Here is a 26,227-nt window from a genome sequence, read left to right on the forward strand (position 1 = left end):
GCAGTAGAAAAATCTGAGGGGCAAGAGGTTCTAGAGGGTGAGGAGCTCTGATTGGTTCAGGGAAAAGTTTGGGCCTTTTTTACATAACAAAGGCTATGGGTTGCAAAAGGGAAATGGGCCTAGGCCTCTTTTCAGTTTGCTATACTACTAAGCACTGCTTTTTTATAGACCGGAGACTCCCGTCTCGACGACGGGGAATGATTCAGGCATGTGAATCTATGAAAGTTCCAATACTGGAGTAAATATCCTTATCATGTACAGCAGGGAGTACTTTATTAATTATAACACATGCACGGACAATCATCTTTCCCGCAAACCAATTACAGCCTTGGTGTGTAACTTTTTCAGGTTTAAGAGAAAACATGTTTACAAACATGAAAAATAAAAACAAAATCTCTAGTGAAATATTAAACATCAAAAAAACTGTTTGATATTTGCTGCAGAAAGACATTACAATCAGCTTAATACAAGTCAGTTTAAAAAAACCAAAAGAACAGCAGTTCAGAATATGTGAAAACATGCGTAAAGATTACCCAATGAGCGCAAAAAATAAACATGTTGCTATGAATAGACCTGCGTTCTCTTGACTGCTACCTCTGGCAGTAAACATTGGGACATCAGAACTCAAATGTAATTAAATACAGTTGAGTTCTGTCGTCATGTCTTAATATTAAGTGACTGGGTGCATCACATGTCGTCTATCACAGAGTTATAGATGGGTAACAGTGAATTATGGGTTGGTTTTTCACAGAGGGATTCTGAGTGACATAAATAGACCACAAGAAAGGAGCTCGTGTTGTCTATGATGTCATTAAAACACAGAGGAGAAAATCATTCCCATAATTCATTTTTTATGCATATATAACTTTATGTTATGTATAGCCCCCAAAATTATCTTCTCCTGCTTTCAATTACTAGGAATGGGCAGAAGAGTAATGGCGAGCCATACACAACACAGCCTCTCCTCACAGTACCAAATGTGAACAGGGAGGAAAGGGCAGAAAAGTAATCGGGAGCCACACACAACACCTCCTCCCTGTCCCAAATGTGGACAGGGAGGAAGGGGCAGAGGAGTAATCAGAGCCATACAAAACACGGCCTCTCCTCCCTGTCCCAAACGTGGACAAGGAGGTAGGGCCAGAGAAGAAATCAGGAACTATACACAACACGCCTCTCCTCCCTGTCCCAAACGTGGACAGGGAGGGGGCAGAGTAGGAGCCATACACAACACGGCCTCTCCTCCCGGTCCCAAATCTGAAAAAATGCTTTACCTGCCACTCTCAATCGATTCCCATCACCTTCCCTTCATTTATTCTCCATTAGGCCGCTGTGCTTTCTGTCCAACCAGACAAGCAGTGCTACGCTGACAGGCTCACAAGGAGGCCTAGAAGGCCTTTATTATAGAGTCATAGAGGGGTACAAGTTATGTTATCCAATTTGCTACGTCATAAAAGTGATTTATCAGATTCGGAAACTGATGTAACTATTAGAGGCTCTCTATAAGAGCCAAAAATTAAAAAATAAATTAGTCATGAGTTTTAATATAATGATTGCAGAATCCCATGTTTTTATATATAGAATTATAGATGGGCAACAGGGGGTGTTTTTCACTGAGGGGTTCTGAGTGACCTCAAATAGACAATAAGCGTGAAGCTCGAGTTATCTATGATGTCACTCAGAAAGCTGAGGTGAAAAACATCCCTGTCATACAATTTTTACTCATGTATACTTTTATGTTATGTATGGCCCCCAAAATCATCTGCCCCTGCTTTCAACTGCTATGCAGTGTAGAGGAATAATTGGAGAGCCAGGCATAACATGGCCGCTGTTGTGTAATCAATTTCCAAACGGAAAAAAAAAGTACCTTCCATCTTTGGCCAACCCCCACCACCTTCCCTGCCTTCCTTTCCCCTCCTGTGCTCTGTACTTTCTGCTTTCGGTCAAAGCAGACGAGCATAACTGCATTGACAAAGATCTGCTAACTGATGCAGTGCCACCGTGAGACACACAATATTTGCGCCCTTCAAACGGTCACACGATGAGGAGCCAATATCACATCATGGCAGGGAAAACTGTAAACAGGGGATTTTCAGGTCATTCTCGGAGGCTTTGAACTGCCGCCGTCCTCAAGGAGTGTAAAGCACCAGCCTCAGATAGCATTTTTTCCGGTTTTTGGAGGCGGAAGTTTGGGCGGGAAGGGGCAAAATTGCCTTGTAAGTAAGTCTCTGCACGAGGCACCACCCTACAAAGGCCCTGCCCACTCTTCAGAAGGTGACCTTTTTGTTTTAGTTGGCATGTCTGCTGGCAGGTTCTCAGAAAGCTCTGTCAGCCCGGCCTGGAAGGCTTTTATGACATCACAACAGTGGGTAACCAGTTTGTGCTTTCAACCGTTGCTATATCATAGCAGTGGATTGTGAGATTCAGAAACTGAAGTAACGATACAATCATTCTTTGAGAGCTATATAGAACAAAATTATAAACAGTGAGCCTCAGAAACTTCAACTAACTTCCAAGACAAATCTGAAAGAATGAGAACAGCCCAGAAAATGTTGACATACTGCTCTCGAATTGTTCTCGTCATTCATACAAAAAACAGCCAGCAAAAGGGGCTCTTTACCACCGCACAAGGACTACCTACGTTTTGGTGAAGCGTGTGGGCTATCCGAGGCTATTTGACGCATGCGTGTACCGTGGCAGCTGAGCGCGACCAGGCGGGAAATTATTGCAGTCTTTCCAAAGCCGATGTTTCCACAGATCACCACGCCCTGGTTCACTCCGTCGTTTGTGCTTTGTAGCTGCGCATCGATCTCGTGGAACAGCCAATCTCGGCCCACAAACACGGCGTCAGTGGTGATGCTGGGCACCTCGAAGAGCAGGGGTTTCAGAGAGATGTCCGGCGGTCGGTAAGGTGCAAAGCGTACTGCAAGATGAAAAAACAGACAACAGAGTGAATGCTCATCCAGAGGGGAGATAACAAGTGTACACTAGAAGACCTCTATTTAGACTTGGGAACTACGACCTAGGCATTCTCCTGCCTTTAGCCCTGTTAATCTAAGCACTTGCTTGCTACTTAGGGTGACCAGAATTTTAAAGCCAAAAACCGGGACATTTCACAAAAAAAGAAGAAGGACTACAATTTTACTTAAAGCGATGAGCGCGCTCCTCAGCAGAGAATTACAAAACAGGCAGTAAGAACAAACATAAAATGCAATTTTAAGCCCAGTAGCTTGCCTGTTAATTAAATTGCTTTCTTGAAACAACTGCCAACTATCCCTGCTTTGTAAAACATAAAAAACACCTCCCACCGTTTTCAGTCGACCCTCTCCAAAAACGGGGACATGAGCTACATTTCTTTGTTGCTACATCAGTTACTTGCAAGCTTCGATAAAACTGAAACCTTAGGTCTGACAATATGTGTCAGGGTTAGAAAGAGAGGACTTTAGAGGCATTTACATCACCCACTGAAGTAATCTTTTTTTGGACATCAAAATAGCTTTTTGTTTTTCTACAGATCTTCCTATGATCAAATATCCTATCTCCGTACATTCAGTAGGATTTGTTTGCCAAACTTGATGCAACTTCCTCTCCTCATCCTGCAATATTTGAGCTCATCAGATTTTTTTTTACTTCGAGATCTTAACAGGAGCAAACTCCTTCATGCAACTATATTTTGTGTATTATTCGCCCATTCTATCATTACGAGGCTAGCATCTTCGTATTGGGAAGTTCTACATGAATAATCTGCTCTCTTATCTGAACATCTGTTAGTACACAATATGTGGATGACTATATGAATACTCGCAGGACACTGTACTCCTTCAATGTAGAACGACAATCGATATTAAACCAAGCAATTTACTGGTGTATACATTACCTAGCTGATGTTACTCTCTAACTTGAACACACAGTCAAAGGAGTGTTATTTCGAGGAAAAGGCCGAAAGGGTTTGCATAGTGCCCATTGAATTGCATGCAACGTTGCCAGGTTGATCACCCAACCACAAACTGAATTTGGTTAAGTTGATTGGAGGTGGGCAGCACAATGTGTAGGCATTGCTCTAAAATCTCACTTTCAAATTTAAGCCCACTGATTACGTGCCATGATTCTATACTTTAGAATTATATGTTCATATTATTTTTCGTTTAGGGCGGTACTGTGCAGCTTAAACTGCTGTTGTGTTCTATTATAAATTACCATACTTCCCTCCATCTTCTCCGAAGTCCTTTTTCCTAATAACTGGAGGGTATTCGGAATGGCAAATAAGGCCCAGACGCTTTGACCACCAAGTTTGCCTTCATTAGCACATACAAGACATTATTTTGATAGTAGCATACATTTTAAGCTTATGAGCAGGTACTGAGTGTGCATTAAGGCACACATATAACTATGAGGTCCATTCAATCATACCTGCATAGACACTACTGTTGAATATGAAAGGAGAGTGAGTTTCCTTAACTTCACCTACGTAACTGGCAAATTAGTACCATATCGATGGATTTTCTCCTGGGATTCAAAACTATTTTAACTACCTCACCAGAGGTGCTATCGTCTGTTGGTTTTCCAAGTGCTATATTTACACCCTAAAGCCAAAGCTAAATGTTTGTCTTGTGAACTCTGTTAAAGCAATCCATTGTAACTTATTAGGTCTGTTAATATTGAAACAAAGGTGATCTCAGACTGGACTAATACACAACTGAGATAAAGTTCCAGATGGGAGAGAGCAAGATACTCTGAATTGCCACACCAGTATACACGACATGCCAAGTTTTCCCCGAGAATAAAAGCAGAACTCACCCCACCCACAAAAGACGGCAAGCATACTATGTCAGTTCCTCTCTCTTCTTTGCCAGAAGATGAGGAAGCCCCTCCTTCAATCCTTCTGGGATAAATGTAGTGTCTATAATAGCATCTATGGCTGCTAATAGGGGTTCTGTGATGCTCTACTACTCTCAGAAAATCACCCAAACCTGTGCTCTCACACTTCGATTATTGCAAAAGGCTATAATTCTATGCAGCTTCACATGTATTCGGCCTAAAATGCCATGACCACATCACACTGGCTCAGAAATCTATATCCACTGACTCTCAGTGAAACCTTAAACTCTCTGCCTTTTTCACAATGTTCTTTATGGGCGCTCATTGAACTGTCCCAAAAACTGTTTACCCTTTATTTACAGACCAGAGGCCTGATATCTTCTTACTGTTGACACAAGAGATGGAGGTACGTTGGTCGATCTCTACCTCTCCAGGGCTCCATTCGGTGGGATTCTAAAGATCTGAAAATACTCACCATTTCATATTGCCATTTTATCATGTTCAGGCGAGGGCTCTCTAGAGCCTTTTCCTGTCAGATGCAAGACTCATTTTTAAAACCGCTCTGTCATTGTGTTTGGCATAGCTCACGGCAGGTAATCATCTATGCTTAACTGCTGAATGATTGACCAGTTCTCCACCACTATATTTTTTAAATGTATCGTAATGCAACTCAGTTCTGCTCATGTACCTATAGACCCCACGTTGCTCTGATGCCACCATAGGGTAGTTATTAGCGCTTTATAAAACCTCTATATAACAATTGTTGAATAAAAAAGGCATTGCTTTCAAATTACCCTACCTGACCATTTGCTCCTAAATTCCAAAGGTTGAAAAGGGCTGATCCAAAGCCTCTGTTAGTATGTATACATGAATGTATTTTTATTTATGTTTGGGAAATATGAGTTTAGTGATTCAGCTAAAGCTATCTCTATCTAAAATGTGAGTCCCAAAATTCTCCAAATGTTGTATGTGTGGCAGCCATTAATGCCTTGTGTCTATCATGAAAGGTTCAGGTTCATGGCTTCATCAGCTGAAAAAACATGAATGATCTACCAAAGCAAATTTTTCTCAGCTGAAAAATTCAGCCTATGCCATCACTTTGCTGAGTAACAATACTGTAAAGCCAAACCTGTGTGCAGTGCAAGCTGTCTGTTTGGAACACAAAGTGGGCACATGCGAATTAACAGTAGATTGGGTTATTAGAGCCTAATTGAACTTTTAGACAAATAGGATAGCTTCAATGACTAAATTCTACTGGAAGAACTTGGACGATTGGGTACCAGAATCCAGTCTTCTCAATTGGCTTCGGACAGGGTTTTTTGATAATAGTGGTACGGTCAAGAATGTTTGCTCCCTGTTTGTGCTCGTTCGGTGCTGTCAACAGCAGCAATTTTTTTACTACTGTCTGACAGACTTACGAACAGTGCAGAACTGTATGCCGGGGTTCTATCGAGGAAAAAAACTAAGTGAATTGTGAATCTCGCCATTCCCCCTGCAAGCAATTCAGGCACTATCATGAGTACAGGTAAAGGGTAGGTGACAGCTCCATAGAGATTGCGATGCCTGTTCTTTGTTCCATATGTAAAGGGTACTGACGTTTTCACTAAATAACAATGTGAAATAAAAATAAAACAGTTTATGCAAAAACGGGACTAAAAAAGTTTTAATTAAAGCTGGGCTGTGTCTTGCACTCGTTATTTTTTCTATATGATGACTTCGGATAGGTTGGTCAAATCTAGATCTTTTCTGCTAAAGCTATGGGGCCAACTTACTTAAATTCTGTAGTATATCAATTACACTGTCCTTTTGAAAAGGAAGGACGTTGGATACTATTTCTTGATGACAAGCTTTGAAGACTGTTTTAAAAATGGTTGTAAATATTAAAAGGAAAATTATTTTATTAACCATAAAATTAGGAAACGGCAGAGACTATAGTTTAACTGTTGGAAGATGAAGAGTGGCTTCATCTAACTCTCCATGTGGTATGACTTTGCACAGTGTAATCTGTTTAGAATTAAATCTACCTGGCTCTACGCCACAGACTCAAATTGGGCTTAAGTTTTGTTTAATAGAGCATTCCCTAGTAAAAAAGAAAAAAAATTCTACCTGTTTTTATATTAGAGGTGTGTGTGCTGGTACTTTAAAAGCCTTACTGTGGGCTAAAGAGTCTGCATTAACCAAGTCTCTCGGTAACACTAACCTGAATTTCAAACGGCAGCTTTTAACCTTTAGACATGCAATATAGCTGAGTTTTGACTACTTAATGCTTTGCTTTCACACAACTATTAGTAAATCAGTTAAAACTTAATGTAATTTGAGAAATATGTGAAAGGCTTTTCCGAGAACCATGCCACATTAGAATTTGGGTGCAGCATTATCTGAAATCATCAGTGCCCGTATGTTTAAAAATCAAATAATTTCCGATATGATTACATTTGGCATCACAGGGTGAACTCTAGCAGGTGTGGATGTCGGCATCCTTTACTATCTGCAGGGGCAGTGCTAAATACTGAGCCGTTTATTTTATACTTTCAATTATGTAGAACGTACCACGCCACACTCTCTCTTATACAAGGCGTACGATCTTATTACCAAGCTATTTCATACTGTTCGAACAGTAAAAATTTAGATCTGCAGCTTATGGAGGTCGTTAGGAGCAAGCTTTACACCTGTAACAAAATACTTGGAACTGAGAACTTAGACGCAGTGCAAATGTAGCTTATTTCAAATAAAAAGCTATGATTATGACACTACTGTCTAGTCATCAAACGAGTATCTTATGCTCTATGAAACCTACCTTTTTTCCGTACAAGACAGCTCGAGTGTCGCTAGGATCATAATGGGCTCCAAGCTGGACTATGGTTACAATGTGCAGAATAAGACTTTCAAAGCAAATTTAAATTAATTAGAGGTGCAACTAAGTCTGTATATCCGCTTAACGGAATTGTTGCCGCGGTTTAGAGCAGTGGGCGGGGCCACGTCGGCCAACGGACGAGCGCAGCACTATGGAGGTAGTGCACGCGATGGCCGACGCAAGCAGCAAAGGGGTTACACTCTCTTCTTTGGGAAAACTACACTGGTCCCCCGTCAGCTCAGGTACACAATTAAATATGTGACCCTAACTCACAAGATGCTGTGTAGCGGAGTCCCTATGTAGCTGAAGCAAAACAATGCACCTTTCTTCGCTGCACTGTCACTGCAATCAGCTGGAAACACAGCTGGTTACCCCTAAAAGTATGTGGAATGAAGTAAGGGGTTGATCATTACTGGCCACAATGAGTGTACGGTGGAACACCTAATCCTATGACCTGGGGAATGCAATAGCTCATACCTTTCAGGAAGGCTTTAAAGACTGTAAGTTTCAAGGAATTCCTCTCTCACACAACACTAACTTGTCCTACTTCTTGGGTTTCAGGCGCTATACAAATGGTTTCATTGACTTTTCACCCGTAATCCTGACGCACCTCACCCCATCTCTATCGCCAGCTTTAGCAAACGCACATAAAATTGTTCAAAAGCAGGTAAACAAAGGACTGTGTGTACCACAAAAAATAGAGGGCGTTCTGGAATTAAAGTAAAGTGTTTTCTTCTACTAAGAGACCACATTAATGATTTAAGGAAAGGAAGCAGGTGGACCAGAGCATAAACCATACAATATATGTTCACATTTGGTTAAGAGTTAAAAACACTCTAGAAGATGCCCTGGCAAAGCCAGCAAGTCTTTTCATCTGGCTTTCAATGCAGACCTGTTGGCTGTGTTAATGCTTTTTGCTGAAGTTGTTAAGCCAAATGGACAGAAATTGCCTTTTGCTGATACTATGAGGTATCAGAAAAAAACAAGAGAAAAAATGTCCTGAGCACCACTTTTTATATAAGAAGAAGTCCAGTCTCTCTTCTGATTTTGTAGATTTTATTCTTCAATCTTCAACATGTGTGACATTTTAGTACTTCATTGCACTTCATGCACTTCATAGTCAACACGTGTTTCGTCAGATTAACTATGCTTCAGCATTTCTGACTTCCTCAGGGCTCAGTATCAAGAATTTTTTTTTTCAACTCTGTAGTCAAACAGCTTGATCCATCAAAATAATGATGTGGTGTGTGAGGCCCTTTTTTCAAATCTTCCCGTTCCTCATCTGGAACGGAGTGTTCAATAGAAGAAGTAGTCTGTTGTCTGTAGGAGCTCGTGTGTATCTCTTGTGTGCCTCGCTACATTGGAAATCAGCGTTCTTATCACACCGATTTCCCAAAAATGTTCTCTTGTTTATATATGAGAATCAGAGATCTGGTCCCCATTTTAGGGACAAAGTGGCTGTCCCTGTTCCTTGGAGCACACCGCATTGAGAGATACATAAATAAGTGGGGATTGATGTAACCTTATTGTGCGCAGAAAAAGCCTTGCCATTGTTTTTGTGTCTATTTGATCAGAAAAAACAATGTGATAACAAGTACGCAGACATGCCTCATCATGCATGACCACGTAGGTGTAATGATGTTAGGCAGCTGTAGTGGTTGTACCCAATTCCTGTCAGTGGCAGTTCTGTCGCAAGTACACCCCAAATTAACTTGTGCTTAACCCTCTGGTAGCTTGGCACAAAAGCAATCACCTTAAAGTAGAGGGAATGTGTAAAATAGTTATGCAGCACTTCAAACAGTAATAAAGTGAAAACACAACACAAGAAAAATCCCATACCAATTCATAACAATAGAGTAAGAAAAACAACTAAAACCCAATAAGTAGAACTGGAGCAATGGACTTTTAAAGATTTTGTGTAAATCAAGCGTTAAGAAGCAAAAAGCATCAACTGCAGTTATCTGGTCATAGCAGACTGAGTCCAAACCACTGGTTCAGGCCAAAAGCTAGGGTGCGTGGGTCCAATACAGGACTGAGTTCAGTCTTCTGAGAAAGTACCTTGTGGGCCTGGCCGTCGAGATAGATAGGAAGCCCTTGTGTTGCGCTGCACGAGTCGGAGTTGAGGAAACCTCAACGAGGAGCTGCGATACGAGGTCCGGCATTGAGATGTGTCGCGCAGCAATGGTCCATTGGTCCATGAACTATCGTTGAGATGTGTTACACAGCAGTGGTTCGATGAGCCATCAGGAAGGAGATGCAATGGGATGTCGTGCATTGGCATCAAGGGAGCCACTGGGGCCTGGGAGGACTTGCAATAAGATGCTTCTAGGACAAGCTGTGTCACGTTGGATCTGAGTCGATAGCGAGCTGTATTGCGATGCGTCAAGATACATATAAATGCGTTGACATTGCAGAAGCCTGTTATGCCCCTGTGGCTTAGAAGAGAGTGCTAGTCAACTGAAGCATGGAAACTTACTGGAGTTCTGGATCCACATAGGAAGGCTGGATTCAGCATGGTGGCTCTGAGCAGCAGAAGAGTTCTGGTGCAGCCATAGCAGGCCTTGGCCAGCAAGAATGTCAGCAGGGCAGGCGGTCCTTCTTCCAGGCACAGTCCACGGGACATGAAAATGGCAACTTTCTAAAAGTGACATTTTAAAAATTGTAACTAAAAAACCGAAGTTACTATTAAAGAGGGTTTAAAATTACAATTCTTTAGACACTAAACTCTACATTCAAACCTGCTCCTAATTGAAAGATATCACTTATTAAATGTAATAAGTTAACTCAATATTATCCAATGGGAGAGGTAATCCTTGCAGTAGTGAAAAACAAATGTACGAGTTTTTCACTACTAGGACATGTAACTCTTAAAAGTACATGTTCAACTTTCTAAATACACTACACCCTGCCCTATGAGCTGTTTAGGGCCTAACCTAGGGGTTACTTATACATATTAAAAAGGAAGGTTTAGACCTGGAAAAAGGCTTATTTTGCCAGGTTGAAATGGCAGTTTAAAACTTCACACACAGGCTGCAATGGAATGTCTGGGAGATGTTTAAAGGGCTACTTCAGTGAGTGGCACAATGAGTGCTGCAGGCCCACTAGTAGCTTTTAATTTACAGGCCCTGGGTACATGTGGTACCACTTTATTAGGGACGTATAAGCAAATTAAGTATTTCAATTACATCTAAGCCAATGTTACCATGTTTTAGGGAGTGAACACACTCACTTTAGCACTGGTCATCTGTAGTAAAGTGCAAGAGCCATAAGTCCAACTAAAACAAGATCAACAAAAAAATGGAGGAGTAAGACAAAGAAATTGGGGAAAGACCACCTTAAGGTTCACAGGTCTAACAGCGGCCCAGAATGACGACGTATACGCATGCATTTGTTATATACAGCATTTGGTGGCTATTTTATTTTTTTTCATTTACTGTTCAAATAAGGTGAATAGCAATCTGGGAGCAGAAATGTTAAAATATTTAAATGTGTGAAAAAGTGCAGTTTTTAAAGGAGCAGCCCGACATCTAATTGCAGTTGCTGGGTTCTCCAAAACAGGAAATGATAAAAAATAATAATAATAATGCAAATGGTAGGGACAGGGGAGGAATGCTGGAGCAGGCGAGGTTGGGGTGAAAGTAATCGCCTCTGAGCTGCAGGAATAACGTGGATCAGGATGAGAGACCAATGGTAGGGGATTACATTTTTTAACAAGCATTAAAAATGCAATAGGTCTCGCCTTTCATTAAGTTAAAGCCATTTGCTTTGCTATACAATACCATTAGCAAAGCAAATGGCTTTAACTTAATCATATGCAAGAATTATTGCATTTTCAATGCTTGTTCTAGAAACGTCCCACTGTGTCTAAAAAGGAGCAACTGTGTGACCAGTGAGCAGCTTTTCAAATGCGCATTTGTCTCCCATAAAAAGATAACAAAAAAAACCATTGAAAACCAACAGCCAGCCCTTCCCCCCCTCAGTGATTCCCCAGCATGGAATGGCACACACACCACTGCATATGGTCATTGAAAGACCCGTGGGCTCCCCGGGCGCTAAGGTTTTTTTACTTTACACAAAGCGCAATTTTCACCACCACTTTGGTCCGCGTCCGCTCTCGGTGTGAGGACGACCCTGGGGCAGGGGGGACGAAGGCTCTTTTTAGAGTCGGCTTTAGTGGTGCCATTCTGCATAGGCTTTCCGGGTTCCGTAATCCTGCTACTTCATATGAAGTGTAAAAGAAAGCCCCATCCGATGGCAATGATAAATACTCGGAACTGCCAATCCACAGCAGAGGTGGGGCAACAACATTCACACCTTGGACTGAAAAGAAGAGGCCAAAAAGGACCTAGCGTACAAGTTGAGGTGCAGACAGGATGGCATTGGAGGGGCTCTTCTGGAAGGAACCCCCAAAGCACAACTCCAAGTCATGACAGTCGCACAGTAGCTTCAAAGCTACACGCTATGCTCAGCCTTTAACACACTCGCAGTAATAACCTGCCTACGTAGAAGGCACTGACGTTAGAGCCTAAGGGCTGTACTGCTGGAAGCCGCTCACTCGTCTCACCTCAGTCTGCGAGTCATTCTGATCAGGCATTAACGATGCTCTCGTTTGCAGCCCCCTGGCACTGATATCGGTGGGAAACGGAAGATAAATAAGAGAGTTACAAGCACAGTGGCAGCCTTATTTGTGGACCCACTACTGACAATCCAGATATGGGAGGGGTAAAAAAGGATGTAGAAATAAAGTGTGAAAATGAGGGCACCTGCTGTGCCGAGTACTAAAAAAGCTGGAATGCTGCTAAGTGTGTGGCGCTCATGTTAAAGTGCGGTGTCCTGGATGGGGGTCGTTAAGTCGCGGCGGCATTGTTGACTGTGTTAACAGAAATGCACCAGGCCGCCATATTGAAAAATAAAAAATAAAAAGGTTGACATATACTACTGCCCCTCGCATCGCATGCCGCCTCTTCCGAGCAGTGAAACATCAGGCGTGTGGGGCTGGTTTAAAAAACAAGCCGAGCCAGAGAAATGGAAGGTGCGTTGTCAGCCATTGTTGAAGATAAACGCGGCAATATAAAAAAAAAAGTGTTTAGCGGCTAATTAAGAGACACTGTCTCCCGCCGTAAGAAAAAGATCCGATCCCGGTGGGCAGGGCCAAAGCAGACAGGGTGGCAACCAAGATGGATTAAAATGCCTCTGATGCAATCATTACACTGTGTTTTGTATAATCCATGACGACAAATAACACGCAGAGCAGAGATAAGACTTCTGGAACCGTATTGATTCCAAGAAGCCTAAAAAAGGGGGGTGGGGGAGGGAGCAAGACACCCTATGTATGTATATTATGTTTGAATATTTGAGAAAATCAATAGGCTAGCAAAAGAGGAAGAGCTGTCTCAAAGGCTAGACCTAAAAAGTATTACCTGAATGTGACCACACTGGAACGTTACAGGTTATTTAATCAAAAGGATGGTAAAGAAGCTAAGTACCAGGGGAGGGGAAAGGTCAAGAGGAAAGCCAAAGAATAAGAAGCAAACAAATCAGCGTAACATGAAAGCCAACCAGTGGTAAGCAATGGGCTGCCATCTGTTGGTGATGCCTAAAATATATTTAATCTAATAAAGGATTTCGTCATCACGTTAACTGTCTACCAGAAAAGAGCATCAGATTATGTATTAGGGTACTCCGAGGTACAGGTTAATATAATCCCATGCTTTATAGAGAAACTTTGAGATTAATAAGTGAAGCCTATTTTAAATAGTTTGCAGGGACATTTGTACTGTGAGATGTTATATCACTGGATGGATTTACACTTTTGAACCCAGTTTTGTTATATAATGAACAACAAACATCATTTCATGTGGTATCAAAGTGCAGTAAAAACATTCTTCTTTTACTTAGCCAAGAAGGGGGGACAGGCAATGTTCTTTTGGCAGCCATGGAGACTATTACCAAAGGTCCTAGCTGTACCCTGTAAATGTTTGTGAGGTTTGGAACAGGCAATGGCAAAATGTCTGGCTTTTAAATGTAAATGTCTCCACAGTCAATGATGGGTATAAGCATCCAATAAGTCATCATACATGCACTGTGTCACTCATCCTAGCACTCATAAGTCCATTCATCCACCCACTGGCTCATTCTTGTATTCATCCATGTGCATAACTACAACAAACACACAAACTCAAATACATCTGCCCAATACATTAAAAGCATAAAATGTAGAAAAAAACATGCTGCTGACTAAACATGGCAGGTATATGCTAGCAGTAACAAAAAAACTAAACACATTAGCAGGTGTCCATCTCGCAATGGTAATGTGCATCAACATTGTTTTTCATTGTTTTGAAGCCTCAGTACAGCAATCATGTATAAAACCAATGTGTTGGCCATCGTGGAATGGGAGAACTGGGAAACTACGGACAATACCATTCCAGGACGGTAGCCTGTTCTAGAGGCTGTAGCCTGGTTGGATGTGGCGCACTGCAGATTAAATGAACTGCAAGCGAGCATCCCATTAGTACTGTATGAGGAGCTATATTGTGCTCTAAATAAATGAAAATAAATAGATCTACATGAAAGAAATGAGAGGAAATAATGAAAAAGTGAAGGACTGGTCCACCTGTCCTGGCACCAAAGTGTACTCGTATTGGGGTAGATGTACACGTTAACAGAAAAATGAAGCCACTCACAGAGCAACATAGCCAATCGCTGAAGTAGCTCACCCATTGCCCCATGAAGAATGTTATCATGGATGCAAGCAGACAGCTTCAGCCATTGGCTCTATTGCCCCTTTGAGTTGCAGTACTTTTCCGATCTTATGTATAGATGTGTGCCTTTTCTAGCTTAGCGTAGATGGTACTATGCTAATCATATGCTTAAAAACAGACATTTGAGGTGAGAGCTTTTAGAATATTGATCAGTTTGTAGAGTGTTCCATATAAAAGAGCTGCTCTCCATCTGAAATTTGGGACTCTAGCCAGAGATCAGGGGAGGGGGTTGTGTGCGATATGTATTTTTATGTTTTTTTAATTACAAGATAATTAAGCCTGTTAGACCTTACAGAGAGGTTCTAGTGAACTCTTCTAGCGCAAATATTCTGACCCACCCCGGGTGTCAGAGGGGATCAGCACCAAAATCCTTGCCTACAAAGGTAATATATATATTCTATCCCAGCAATTCCTTTGAGTAGGTTACCAACACCAAAACCCTTGCCGGTTAAAGTACCTGCCTAGAGGTTTAGACAACAGTATTTTAACAATCTACTATTAAAAGTCTACTCTATTTAACACATGCTTTCCTCAATAAGCATGCCAGGCTAACTGCCTTTCTCCTAACATTTCATGATAACCAGAACAAGCCTGTGATTTCTGATATAACTTTTACCAGTGAACCAATAAGGCTTACAGTCTTTACCATTGGCCTATTACGGTAACCGACAGAGGCCCTACTGAAATGTGCGTAAGCTATCAACCATTATGCATAGTTATACAATTACAAATATGGAAATAATTACAGCTGACAAAAAAAATGTACAAAACCATCCAAAAAAGTTCTTACAAGGATAGGATTATCCCAATGAAAATCATCCATCCACAGAGTTTGTCACAGAAAATGACAAACACCAGAACTATTACATATACATAGTATGGTAATCTGGGAGATTTCATCGAACAAAACACCTGTCTGCAGCCGGTTACACAGCGCAATCACAATCCACTGTAAAAGGCCTACTGGCTTTAACAAATGCTATTCATAATAAATAAGCCACACCTACTGCCATTGTCACAATGTTTATCATCGTGTTTTATAATAAAGAGATCAGACCTTCGGACATAGCTTTTACCAGCTAACAAATCTTTACCCTTTATCATTTGCCTGTCATAATAACCAACTCAGGCATACTGCACAGATTGGAAGCTTTCAAAAAGGTAACCATCAATCATAATGTCACAAAATTAGAAATGTAAATAACATTAGAGTTAGCAAACCAAAACACTAGATCTCCTAAGAGGGCCTAACAATCTCTGAAGGGGGTGGCGGTCCGACGTCATGCTGACTGACTTGTTTGTCAGTTCTCCCTCGGCGTCTTTGAACTTAAGTAAACTGATTCAGTTTACTTAAGTTCAAAGACGCCGAGGGAGCTGCGGGCGGGGAGACTACGCCCCCATGCCCCATTGGACGCACCGCGCCTGGGTGCCGACCACGTTCTAGTGCTGAGAATATTCAGGTCCTCCCCTAGGCGTAGTGTGCCTATCTGCTGTTTTGATCCGTCTCTTTTGGACGACCCGACTTTCAGGGTTACACTGAGAGAGTACATTGCTCAATACTGGACACATAACGCTGTTTCACCCTCGTTAGTGGGAGTGGGGTGGTAGGCTATAAAGGGGGTGATCGGAGCACTCACTCCTTTCTTTTTGGATTTCAAAGTATTTTATTAATTTTTGAGAAACAAGTACATTAGCATTTCTGTTGCGGGGTTCTAGCCAAGCATAGTTTGTGTTACTGTAGCTACAGGTATTTTGGTATACATGTTTAACTAATCCCCTTTACATTGACTTGCTGGGAAGTTAGGCAAAGGATGATAGAAAGAGAGAGAATAGGAAAGAAAGGGTGGAGATAAGATACAAGAAGGGTTCTAGGATACAAGTTTGGGTTGGTAGCCCTGTGTCAAAGCCGACACCCCCCTAGGGAGTCGGAGTGGCCTTACGGGGGTTCGTAGGAGTCTAGATACATTTCGAGTGACTTCCTCATCCCCCTGGTTGCTGGTCTCCAGGGTGAGTTTTGCAGGGCATTGCTATCTGCGCCTCTGAGGCACGTCCCCTAGTTGAACCAGCCATTCAACAGCAGGAGGCGGTGTTGGGTGATCTTAGGGTGGGCTCGAGAGGACCCTGGATGGTAGGGGGCGCCTGCTGGAGGAACAAGAGAGGCAGTATGAGATTGTGAAGTGCCTTCACAGATTTGATTATAAGGCGTATATGGCCAGGGACCATGCAGAGTAGGATAAGTTGGGACCAATGTAGGTTTGGCATTGATGTCAGGAACGGTCATTCTATACAACAGATACTTGGACGTTCAGAGGGTGATCTATTTACGCAGAAGTAGATCAATTAGATGTTACTGCAGCACTATTGGAGCTGTACGTCTGGCGAGCGATGAGAGAGTAAAGCTGGACAGTATTGCGGACACCTCTCCAGTATTCCTTGAGACAGCAGTGGTGGCTCAACTGGGTGGGGATATGCCCTAGCAGGAGGTTTGGGGAGCAATTAGGGAGATGGTGAGGGGCCAGGTGCCTTGTTTTGATGGGTTCCTGAAAGAATTGTATGCAGTATGTGCATCCGACCTTGTTTCTCGACTGGTTGCGATTATCAATGACTCTGGGCAGCAAGGCCAGCTTCTGCCCACACTGCGTGAAGCAGTCGCTGTATCACTCCCTAAAAAAGATAAAGCCCCTCTTCTTCTTGATTAGTACCGCTCCCTTTCTATGCCTAAGGCAGATTACAAAATCTTAAATACAGGCAATGTGGTTACTCCCCCCTATGTCTGTCCTGGTTACAACAGATCAAACTGTACTTTCCTTTCTTTGTATTCTGACATGTATTTCAGGGGGAGAGATGTTGACGTACTAGAAACAGTGGAGGCACTGTCAGACTTCAGTGCTCACTCTGGTCTTGAGGTCAATTGGGCCAAGTTATGCGTATATTCCTTGAGGAAGGATGCCTCTGACTGCGGTTCCATCCCCACATCCCCGACATTGAGATGTGAGTGAGACACAGTATGGTATATTGAAGTGGCTGAATACTGCTCCACGGATTTGCTGTATGAAGGGGATTTTGGCTGTGTGGTGGCTGGACTGCGTTGGGTTCTGGACTACATTGCCTCTCTCGGTCGGTGGCCGCGTGGTTATTTCCAAAATGATTGTACTACTGCAACTTCTTTACTTGTCTGCAGCACTTTCTTGGAGTAGCCACCACATTGCTTTCTGGAGCTTGATAGCCAGCTCTTTCTCTCTATTGGGGCACTTAGATTTGCCCTGTGGAAGCTGCGGTTGCCCATGAACGAGGGGAGACTCACAGCGCCCGACTTGGAATTATATTACCTAGCGGTGCAGTTCCAGTGGGTGGCATGTTGGAGTTTCTTTTAATGGGAAGGGATGGAACTGCTGAGTGTGGCGCTCCTGTCAGGGAATGCCTGTTGGCTTTCATTTTGAAGCCAATCCCTGCTTCCAAAGTGCAGACCTCAAATATCCTGGTTCAGACTGCGCGATATGTTTGTGCCAGTGCTTTGCGGCGGCCTTGCATGCTGACCCCCATACACCTGTGAGCTTCCCCTTGGGGTGATCCAGCAGTGGTGTCATCCGGGATCGTAGTCGGGTCTCCATGAGTTGCTGTTGACCAGAATTGATGTCCTGGGTGGTTGGGGAATTGTGTCCTTTTTCAGACCTCCCAATTTTGCCAGCATGAAATGCAATCTTGTTAGCCTGCCTGCAGATGAGTCCAGGCCAGGTACTTGTAAACAAAGCAAACAGAGGTGCACCACTTCTACAATCCTGCTTCTAACTCCAAATATATCCACAATGTTCCGAAAGTAGTTGAAATCCTTCTCTTTATTGTTGAATCGTTAATATGCGTAAAAATAAAATCAGCCAACATGTTTCGTCCACATACATTTGGACTTCTTCAGGGCACCCGAAAAATAAGAGATATCTGTCCTTAATTGAGAAAGAGAATTTTGTAGGTCTGTTCATACGCAGTCGTTGAGAGTATAATGTGAATCCGTAACAAGATCCATCCAAAGAGCCAAAGGCTTGAGGAGACAATCTTGAAAGTTCCGAAATCCACTATTTGGTAAAAATCCTCTTATAAACACTATGTATCAATGAGCTTATTCCTTGTCAATAATTAGAAGAGGGGAAAGGATCTGCTCCTCACCCAACACCTCAATTGGTGTAGACCCCTCTTAAGCATAGCACTCGTAATGGCTTCCAAAGTGGTAACAGACATTGCGGTCCACTGTTACAGGATTTTAGGAGTGGTGCACCTCTGTTTGCTTTGTTTACCTGTTTTCACCTAACTTAGGTTGGCACTCATTGGGCAGAGGGTGCCTACAGTGAGTGCACACATTGTTATATTTAAATTGCTTGATTCAATACATTTATTGTTGGGAGATATCAGTTGTGTGTGCGGCATTTAAGTTTGGTCCACTGCCTTTTGTTGTTGTCTTATATTAGGACCAGGTTCTTGTTGATGGTTCCCCTTCGGTGGCTCTGCACCAGCCTCCGATGTTGGAGCACGAGCACGGCCCCACCTGACTCTTCTTAGTGTCCTATCCCTCTCTCTGCTTCACTCCTTTACTTCCCCTCACTAGTTGTGCATGGGGGAACAAGGAGGGTGTACATGTCCGATGCATAGGAAGGGCAGTTTTGATTGAGTATTTAGTTGATTTATACATCTCATCAGTGTGGGTTCCATTGCATTGATCTTTTAACTGTGATGCTGTTCCTCCTCTGTTGGGTATGACACAGTTGCCATCACTGCTAACTGTGCCTTTGTTATGTTCTTCACCTACTGTTATTTTGTCTCCGTGTTAAGCTTGCCGATCTTTGTTTACATTTTTTAAGAATTGTTGTGATGTCTTAAAATACTTTAATAAACAAAAGGATTATCACAGTACAAATCTTCTAGCCCCATGGTTAGTCATAGGGGAGCCTCTCGCTTGCTTACTACGTTAAACTGCGAGATTCCACATAACAGAATACTCCATTGCATATTTTAGTAAATAATTACAAATTCACGCTTAAAGCCCTAACATATTTTCACAATAAATAAGCAAAACCCACTGACTTTAGTACAATGCTTAATAATACCAGATCTAGCTTGTGTCTTGGTCGGAACCAACAAAGCCCTGACGTATTGGTTCCTGCTGTTGACCGAGTACCCGAAGAGGACTGAAAGTCAGCCAGCAGGTGAGTGGTTTATTTTCATTTACCTCACCTCCACCCCACCCCCATTTAGTAGCGGCCGCCACTGGCTTTCACTCATGGCAACCAGAGAAGAACACACTATAATAGTCTAATTATCTAGAAGTCGTATAAGGCGTTTAATAGCATTACAGTGGCCTCTGAGTGACCTTGAAGGGCAAGCTCCTCCCATTATATTGGCACGAGTCAGACCGAGAGGGGCAACCACAATAGCTTATCTTGGTACAGAGCCTGGCTCAAGCAGCTGGATAAACAAGTGATCACAGCTATTTGGAGCGTTTGCACATAGCTCTTCACAAATCAAAAGCTGTGCTCAGATGAACCAACATCTGGGCGGAGCCAAAGCTCCTCTCAGTAGTAACTTTGAAAGCTGTTTTTTTAATCACATAAGATCTGGCGACAACTGCATTGTCAGGTCAGACCAAAAATGCCCTAAATAAAACAGCTGTTATCAATAATTTTACTAAATTAGGCACACAGAGGACCTGCTTCGTTTGAGTTCAGGTAAGCTTTTCCAGTAAACATTATCAACGCTTCTTTGTAAGTGTTGGCATAGCCGGTGCTTTTGCACCACAACTGTAAAATACACTAGAACAGTGCTACAGAGGGCACAGACAGGACAGGAAGTAGATCTGTCAATGAATGCTGGACCCTGCTCGTGTACAGTGAGAGCGGCTTAGCACAGTCAAGCTGGGTTCTCTCTGCTTCTGACATAAGCTGACCATCTGTTGCTTTCTGCCTGAGGAAAGTAACAGGAGAGATGGCACAGCTGGAAAGGCACTAGGAAAAGCAAGCAAGAAAATAAAAATGAGAGTTAAATTAGTGAAAGAAGTAAATATGGGCCACAGGCCACAAACACAAGATAAAGAAACAGGATTTAAGGAAAGAGGCAGTGCGTTTCCAGAGGAGATGCACCCTGCGGATACTGTGAGATTTGCAACCTTTTTTATGTACGTTTGCTTCCTTTCAGAAACTTGCACAAGTACTAAAATGAGATAGGGAATGAATACGCGCCCCTTTCGGTGGAATACCAAACGGGCTGAAGAGGAGAGAGACAGAAATTAGCAGTCAAGGAATTTACCGGGTAAAACGAAATGTGCAAATGCGATATCTGCAAAAGCTGTGCTTGGATAATAATACGGTTCCCATCCTACAATTACGTTTTGTGCTTCGGCAGTAATAAGAGCAAAAGTATTTGGCAGTTGGAAAAGTAACATATGGAAGTTCAGTTTGTCAGAGCTTTCTGCCCTCTATGGGTTGCCTACAAATAAATTGACATGGCTATAATTTCTACGTGCCCGACCCCTGCAGGAACCAGCACAGAAAGAGCACACAGATCGTTATGTTTGACAGGATAAGCGCGACTGGTACTTACTTCTGTCTTGGACCTGCATAATCCCAACCCCAAAAGGCTGCATTTGCTTATAGAGTAAAACTGGCACAAACGATAGCCTTCCGGCTGTGATGACCCTGGAGTATATTATGTGCCAACAGGTGCACTGGCATCAGATCCTGACACTTTTGCCGCACCCTATCAACGTGCGTGTAGAGGAGAAGTGACAATAACACAACATAACGTGTTTGCATACCTGGAGATCCTGTATATTCATGACACCAACTCATTAGGGGCAGAGAGATTCCAGTGAGGAATCTGTGGGAAGATTATGTATCCACCAGAAATATCGCTGCAAAAGATAAGACTCCTTTCTTCCGATGGCTACCCATGCCCACAGATTCCCCATCTTTTCAATTAGTTCCAAAGTAATACCTCCCTTGGAGGTGGACAGAGTAGAGAAGTTAACTAAGGAAATCATGCTACCCAGAACTGACAAACTACACGGAGGTGTGAGGCAGATACGTTTGGTAGAAGTATTTACAAAATACCTCTCGTGAGTATAGGTTACTACCACACGACACAACACAACACATACCTTTACCACTACCACAACGCATTGCAACAGAATCACAAAACATTTAGTCACTTACGTCAAAACACATACACATATATAGATGATTCTGTATTCAAAAGGTAAAGCCATTCAAAAGGTACAGCCAACATGTGTTTTGCGACTATGTCACTTCTTCAGGACTGTCAGATGTAAAACATTCAATCTTAATATATACTCTTCTATCCACATTGTATATAATAAATCGTATCAATATTCAAATGTTTAAGAACAATACTCAACCGTAAACTAACATAAAAAACTAAACTGGCAAATATCAGTAAAATTAAACTTAGGTGAAAGATTATTTCCCAAAAGGTGGATACCAGTATGTTGCATTAGGCGAGTGTGAGTGAGTGATTAATGATGTGTTGAATAAATATGATAGGTTGCAAGGGGACTCTTTTTTTTCTATGTATAGTTTTTGCCCTGCCCCAGGAACCAATATCCAACGTGCAGGGGGATCGGGGAGGGGGGTTGGGGTGGGGCGGTAGGAGGGGGGGCTGCAGGGGGGGAGGGGGGATGGAGGTAAGGTTAGTCATGTTTGTTACACAAGTATCAGTAAAATAACATCCTATATGAAATTCATTAGAAATTGTCATCATCTGCGATTGTCACATCACAACAATTACATCATTTGAATAAAATAGTCTAAGAAATAAATTTAAAATGATGTTATTTTACTGGGACTGTCGTGTTCATATCTAGGACCCTAATTCTATATTCCCGATTTATGCCCTTGTGAGGTTATAACTGTTAGTTCTTGGTGGTTTGGAGCAGAGCGGCCATCTACTTGCCCGAGTATGCAAACAAAACAGGTGATGGACCGAATGTGGATCAATGTCACACACTCACCCCAGTCCGAAGATCTGGACCCAAATCCATCGTTTTTTGCACTCCACACCACCCTGGGTTAGACAATGGCGATATGCAAATCAGCTCTGACCCTGTGCCCCATGGGAACAGTCCAGTCCGAACTACAAAAGCCATGTCCTTCCCAGAACGGAATCAAGCATCCGAGCAGCGGACCGGTTTCGAGGTAACACCTCTCATCAGCCCGGCTAGCTTGACTCCAGTGGTGTGGAGTGCCTGGGACCCACGTCTGGGCATCCCCAGCGCACTTAGGGCGGAATATGCAAACAAAACAGGTGATGGACCGAATGTGGATCAATGTCACACACTCACCCCAGTCCGAAGATCTGGGCCCAAATCCATTGTTTTTTTGCACTCCACACCACCCTGGGTTAGACAATGGCGATATGCAAATCAGCTCTGACCCTGTGCCCCATGGGAACAGTCCAGTCCGAACTACAAAAGCCATGTCCTTCCCAGAACGGAATCAAGCATCCGAGGACCGGACCGGTTTCGAGGTAACACCTCTCATCAGCCCGGCTAGCTTGACTCCAGTGGTGTGGAGTGCCTGGGACCCACGTCTGGGCATCCCCAGCGCACTTAGGGCGGAATATGCAAACAAAACAGGTGATGGACCGAATGTGGATCAATGTCACACACTCACCCCAGTCCGAAGATCCGGGCCCAAATCCATCGTCTTACCCAGGGTGGTGTGGAGTGCAAAAAAACGATGGATTTGGGCCCAGATCTTTGGACTGAGGTGAATGTGTGACATTGATCCACATTCTGTCCATCACCTGTTTTATTTGCAATTGCCGCCATAAGTGCGCTGGGGATGCTCAGACGTGGGTCCCAGGCACTCCACACCACTGGAGTCAAGCTAGCCGGGCTGATGAGAGGTGTTACCTCGAAACCGGTCCGGTCCTCGGATGCTTGATTCCGTTCTGGGAAGGACATGGCTTTTGTAGTTCGGACTGGACTGTTCCCATGGGGCACAGGGTCAGAGCTGATTTGCATATCGCCATTGTCTTACCCAGGGTGGTGTGGAGTGCAAAAAAACGATGGATTTGGGCCCAGATCTTTGGACTGGGGTGAATGTGTGACATTGATCCACATTCTGTCCATCACCTGTTTTATTTGCAATTGCCGCCATAAGTGCGCTGGGGATGCTCAGACGTGGGTCCCAGGCACTCCACACCACTGGAGTCAAGCTAGCCGGGCTGATGAGAGGTGTTACCTCGAAACCGGTCCGGTCCTCGGATGCTTGATTCCGTTCTGGGAAGGACATGGCTTTTGTAGTTCGGACTGGACTGTTCCCATGGGGCACAGGGTCAGAGCTGATTTGCATATCGCCATTGTCTTACCCAGGGTGGTGTGGAGTGCAAAAAAACGATGGATTTGGGCCCAGATCTTTGGACTGGGGTGAATGTGTGACATTGATCCACATTCTGTCCATCACCTGTTTTATTTGCAATTGCCGCCATAAGTGCGCTGGGGATGCTCAGACGTGGGTCCCAGGCACTCCACACCACTGGAGTCAAGCTAGCCGGGCTGATGAGAGGTGTTACCTCGAAACCGGTCCGGTCCTCGGATGCTTGATTCCGTTCTGGGAAGGACATGGCTTTTGTAGTTCGGACTGGACTGTTCCCATGGGGCACAGGGTCAGAGCTGATTTGCATATCGCCATTGTCTTACCCAGGGTGGTGTGGAGTGCAAAAAAACGATGGATTTGGGCCCAGATCTTTGGACTGGGGTGAATGTGTGACATTGATCCACATTCTGTCCATCACCTGTTTTATTTGCAATTGCCGCCATAAGTGTGCTGGGGATGCTCAGACGTGGGTCCCAGGCACTCCACACCCCTTGAGTCAAGCTAGCCGGGCTGATGAGAGGTGTTACCTCGAAACCGGTCCGGTCCTCGGATGCTTGATTCCGTTCTGGGAAGGACATGGCTTTTGTAGTTCGGACTGGACTGTTCCCATGGGGCACAGGGTCAGAGCTGATTTGCATATCGCCATTGTCTTACCCAGGGTGGTGTGGAGTGCAAAAAAACGATGGATTTGGGCCCAGATCTTTGGACTGGGGTGAATGTGTGACATTGATCCACATTCTGTCCATCACCTGTTTTATTTGCAATTGCCGCCATAAGTGCGCTGGGGATGCTCAGACGTGGGTCCCAGGCACTCCACACCACTGGAGTCAAGCTAGCCGGGCTGATGAGAGGTGTTACCTCGAAACCGGTCCGGTCCTCGGATGCTTGATTCCGTTCTGGGAAGGACATGGCTTTTGTAGTTCGGACTGGACTGTTCCCATGGGGCACAGGGTCAGAGCTGATTTGCATATCGCCATTGTCTTACCCAGGGTGGTGTGGAGTGCAAAAAAACGATGGATTTGGGCCCAGATCTTTGGACTGGGGTGAATGTGTGACATTGATCCACATTCTGTCCATCACCTGTTTTATTTGCAATTGCCGCCATAAGTGCGCTGGGGATGCTCAGACGTGGGTCCCAGGCACTCCACACCACTGGAGTCAAGCTAGCCGGGCTGATGAGAGGTGTTACCTCGAAACCGGTCCGGTCCTCGGATGCTTGATTCCGTTCTGGGAAGGACATGGCTTTTGTAGTTCGGACTGGACTGTCCCCATGGGGCACAGGGTCAGAGCTGATTTGCATATCGCCATTGTCTTACCCAGGGTGGTGTGGAGTGCAAAAAAACGATGGATTTGGGCCCAGATCTTTGGACTGGGGTGAATGTGTGACATTGATCCACATTCTGTCCATCACCTGTTTTATTTGCAATCTACTTGCCCGAGAGCCCAGCTGATGCGAGTGCCCACGGAAGCCCCCCGTCCTGTTTGACGCACTGAGAGAGACGCTGTCTTTTTCTCCAGCCGAGAAAATTCAGCTCCGGTGTTTCCAACCTACCATTGCAGGTTGCTGGAATATCGAGTCCTGAGGAAAGAGATACCAGACCCACATTCTATTACAAAGGTACGGAGCTGACTAAACCCTTAAGAGAATTTTTGATGCAGATTCTTGGCAAAATTATCTTAACCAACTTAACTTAAAGCTTCTACTTACTCATCCCTTCCCATGTATTAGGCTTAGGTCAGGTACACCGGGGTAGGCTTAGTTAGAAGCACCAGTTGAGTATTTTAGTCAATGTATTTATGTATGTATATATTTTATCCATTTTAAAGTATCATATGGCTAAGAAACCATATCAATGCTTTTACAGTATTATTTCATAATACTACTTTTACTGTACGCATTTTACTTTACTTTAAGTATTGCAATTGTGGCAATTCACTTCTCTTGCATGAGAAAGAAGACTGCTCAATAAATAACACCTTTTTATTGAAAACGCCAGTCTCTCTATTTCTCTGCACTCTGGTGAAACTAAGTATGCACTGCTGACTGAGTGAAATAGCTGTCTATTGTTTTCACACGACTCTAGAGATATACTCTTATTTTGAGGGAGCAAAGTTGTCATGTTTATGCGGTTGTTGGAAACTGAATCCCTTCTTGTCTGAGCCAGGGGAGCTTGTCCCTCCCTATTTCATTCAAGAAAGTTTCCAGTGACCTCTGAGCTAGCTGGCGCAAACCTAAATTAAGTTTAATATAGTAATTAGAGACCTAGATGACCTCAGTCCTACGTCTACACTGCTGTTTATGTTATTCCAATGCGCAGAGCCTATTGGGAAAATAGGAACTACACTACAGTACAATGTGAATACAAGATTATAGACGAAGATTTAGTGTTCAAATTTGACAGTCCAGAAGTTGC

General features: G+C 43.5%; 1 protein-coding gene across 2 annotated transcripts in view; it reads right to left on the reverse strand.

The window, feature by feature from the left end:
* Positions 1-26,227, reverse strand: part of TANC2 (tetratricopeptide repeat, ankyrin repeat and coiled-coil containing 2) — a 2,475,706-nt gene that overhangs the window by 468,234 nt on the left and 1,981,245 nt on the right. For both annotated transcript variants that reach the window (XM_086923824.1, XM_086923825.1), the window contains one exon: positions 2,639-2,920. In XM_086923824.1, the coding sequence (XP_086779950.1) occupies positions 2,639-2,920 (282 nt within the window). The remainder of the gene's footprint in view (positions 1-2,638; positions 2,921-26,227) is intronic.

The sequence above is a fragment of the Lissotriton vulgaris genome, chromosome 5, assembly GCF_964263255.1.
Source record: "Lissotriton vulgaris chromosome 5, aLisVul1.2, whole genome shotgun sequence".
Taxonomy (NCBI): domain Eukaryota; kingdom Metazoa; phylum Chordata; class Amphibia; order Caudata; family Salamandridae; genus Lissotriton; species Lissotriton vulgaris.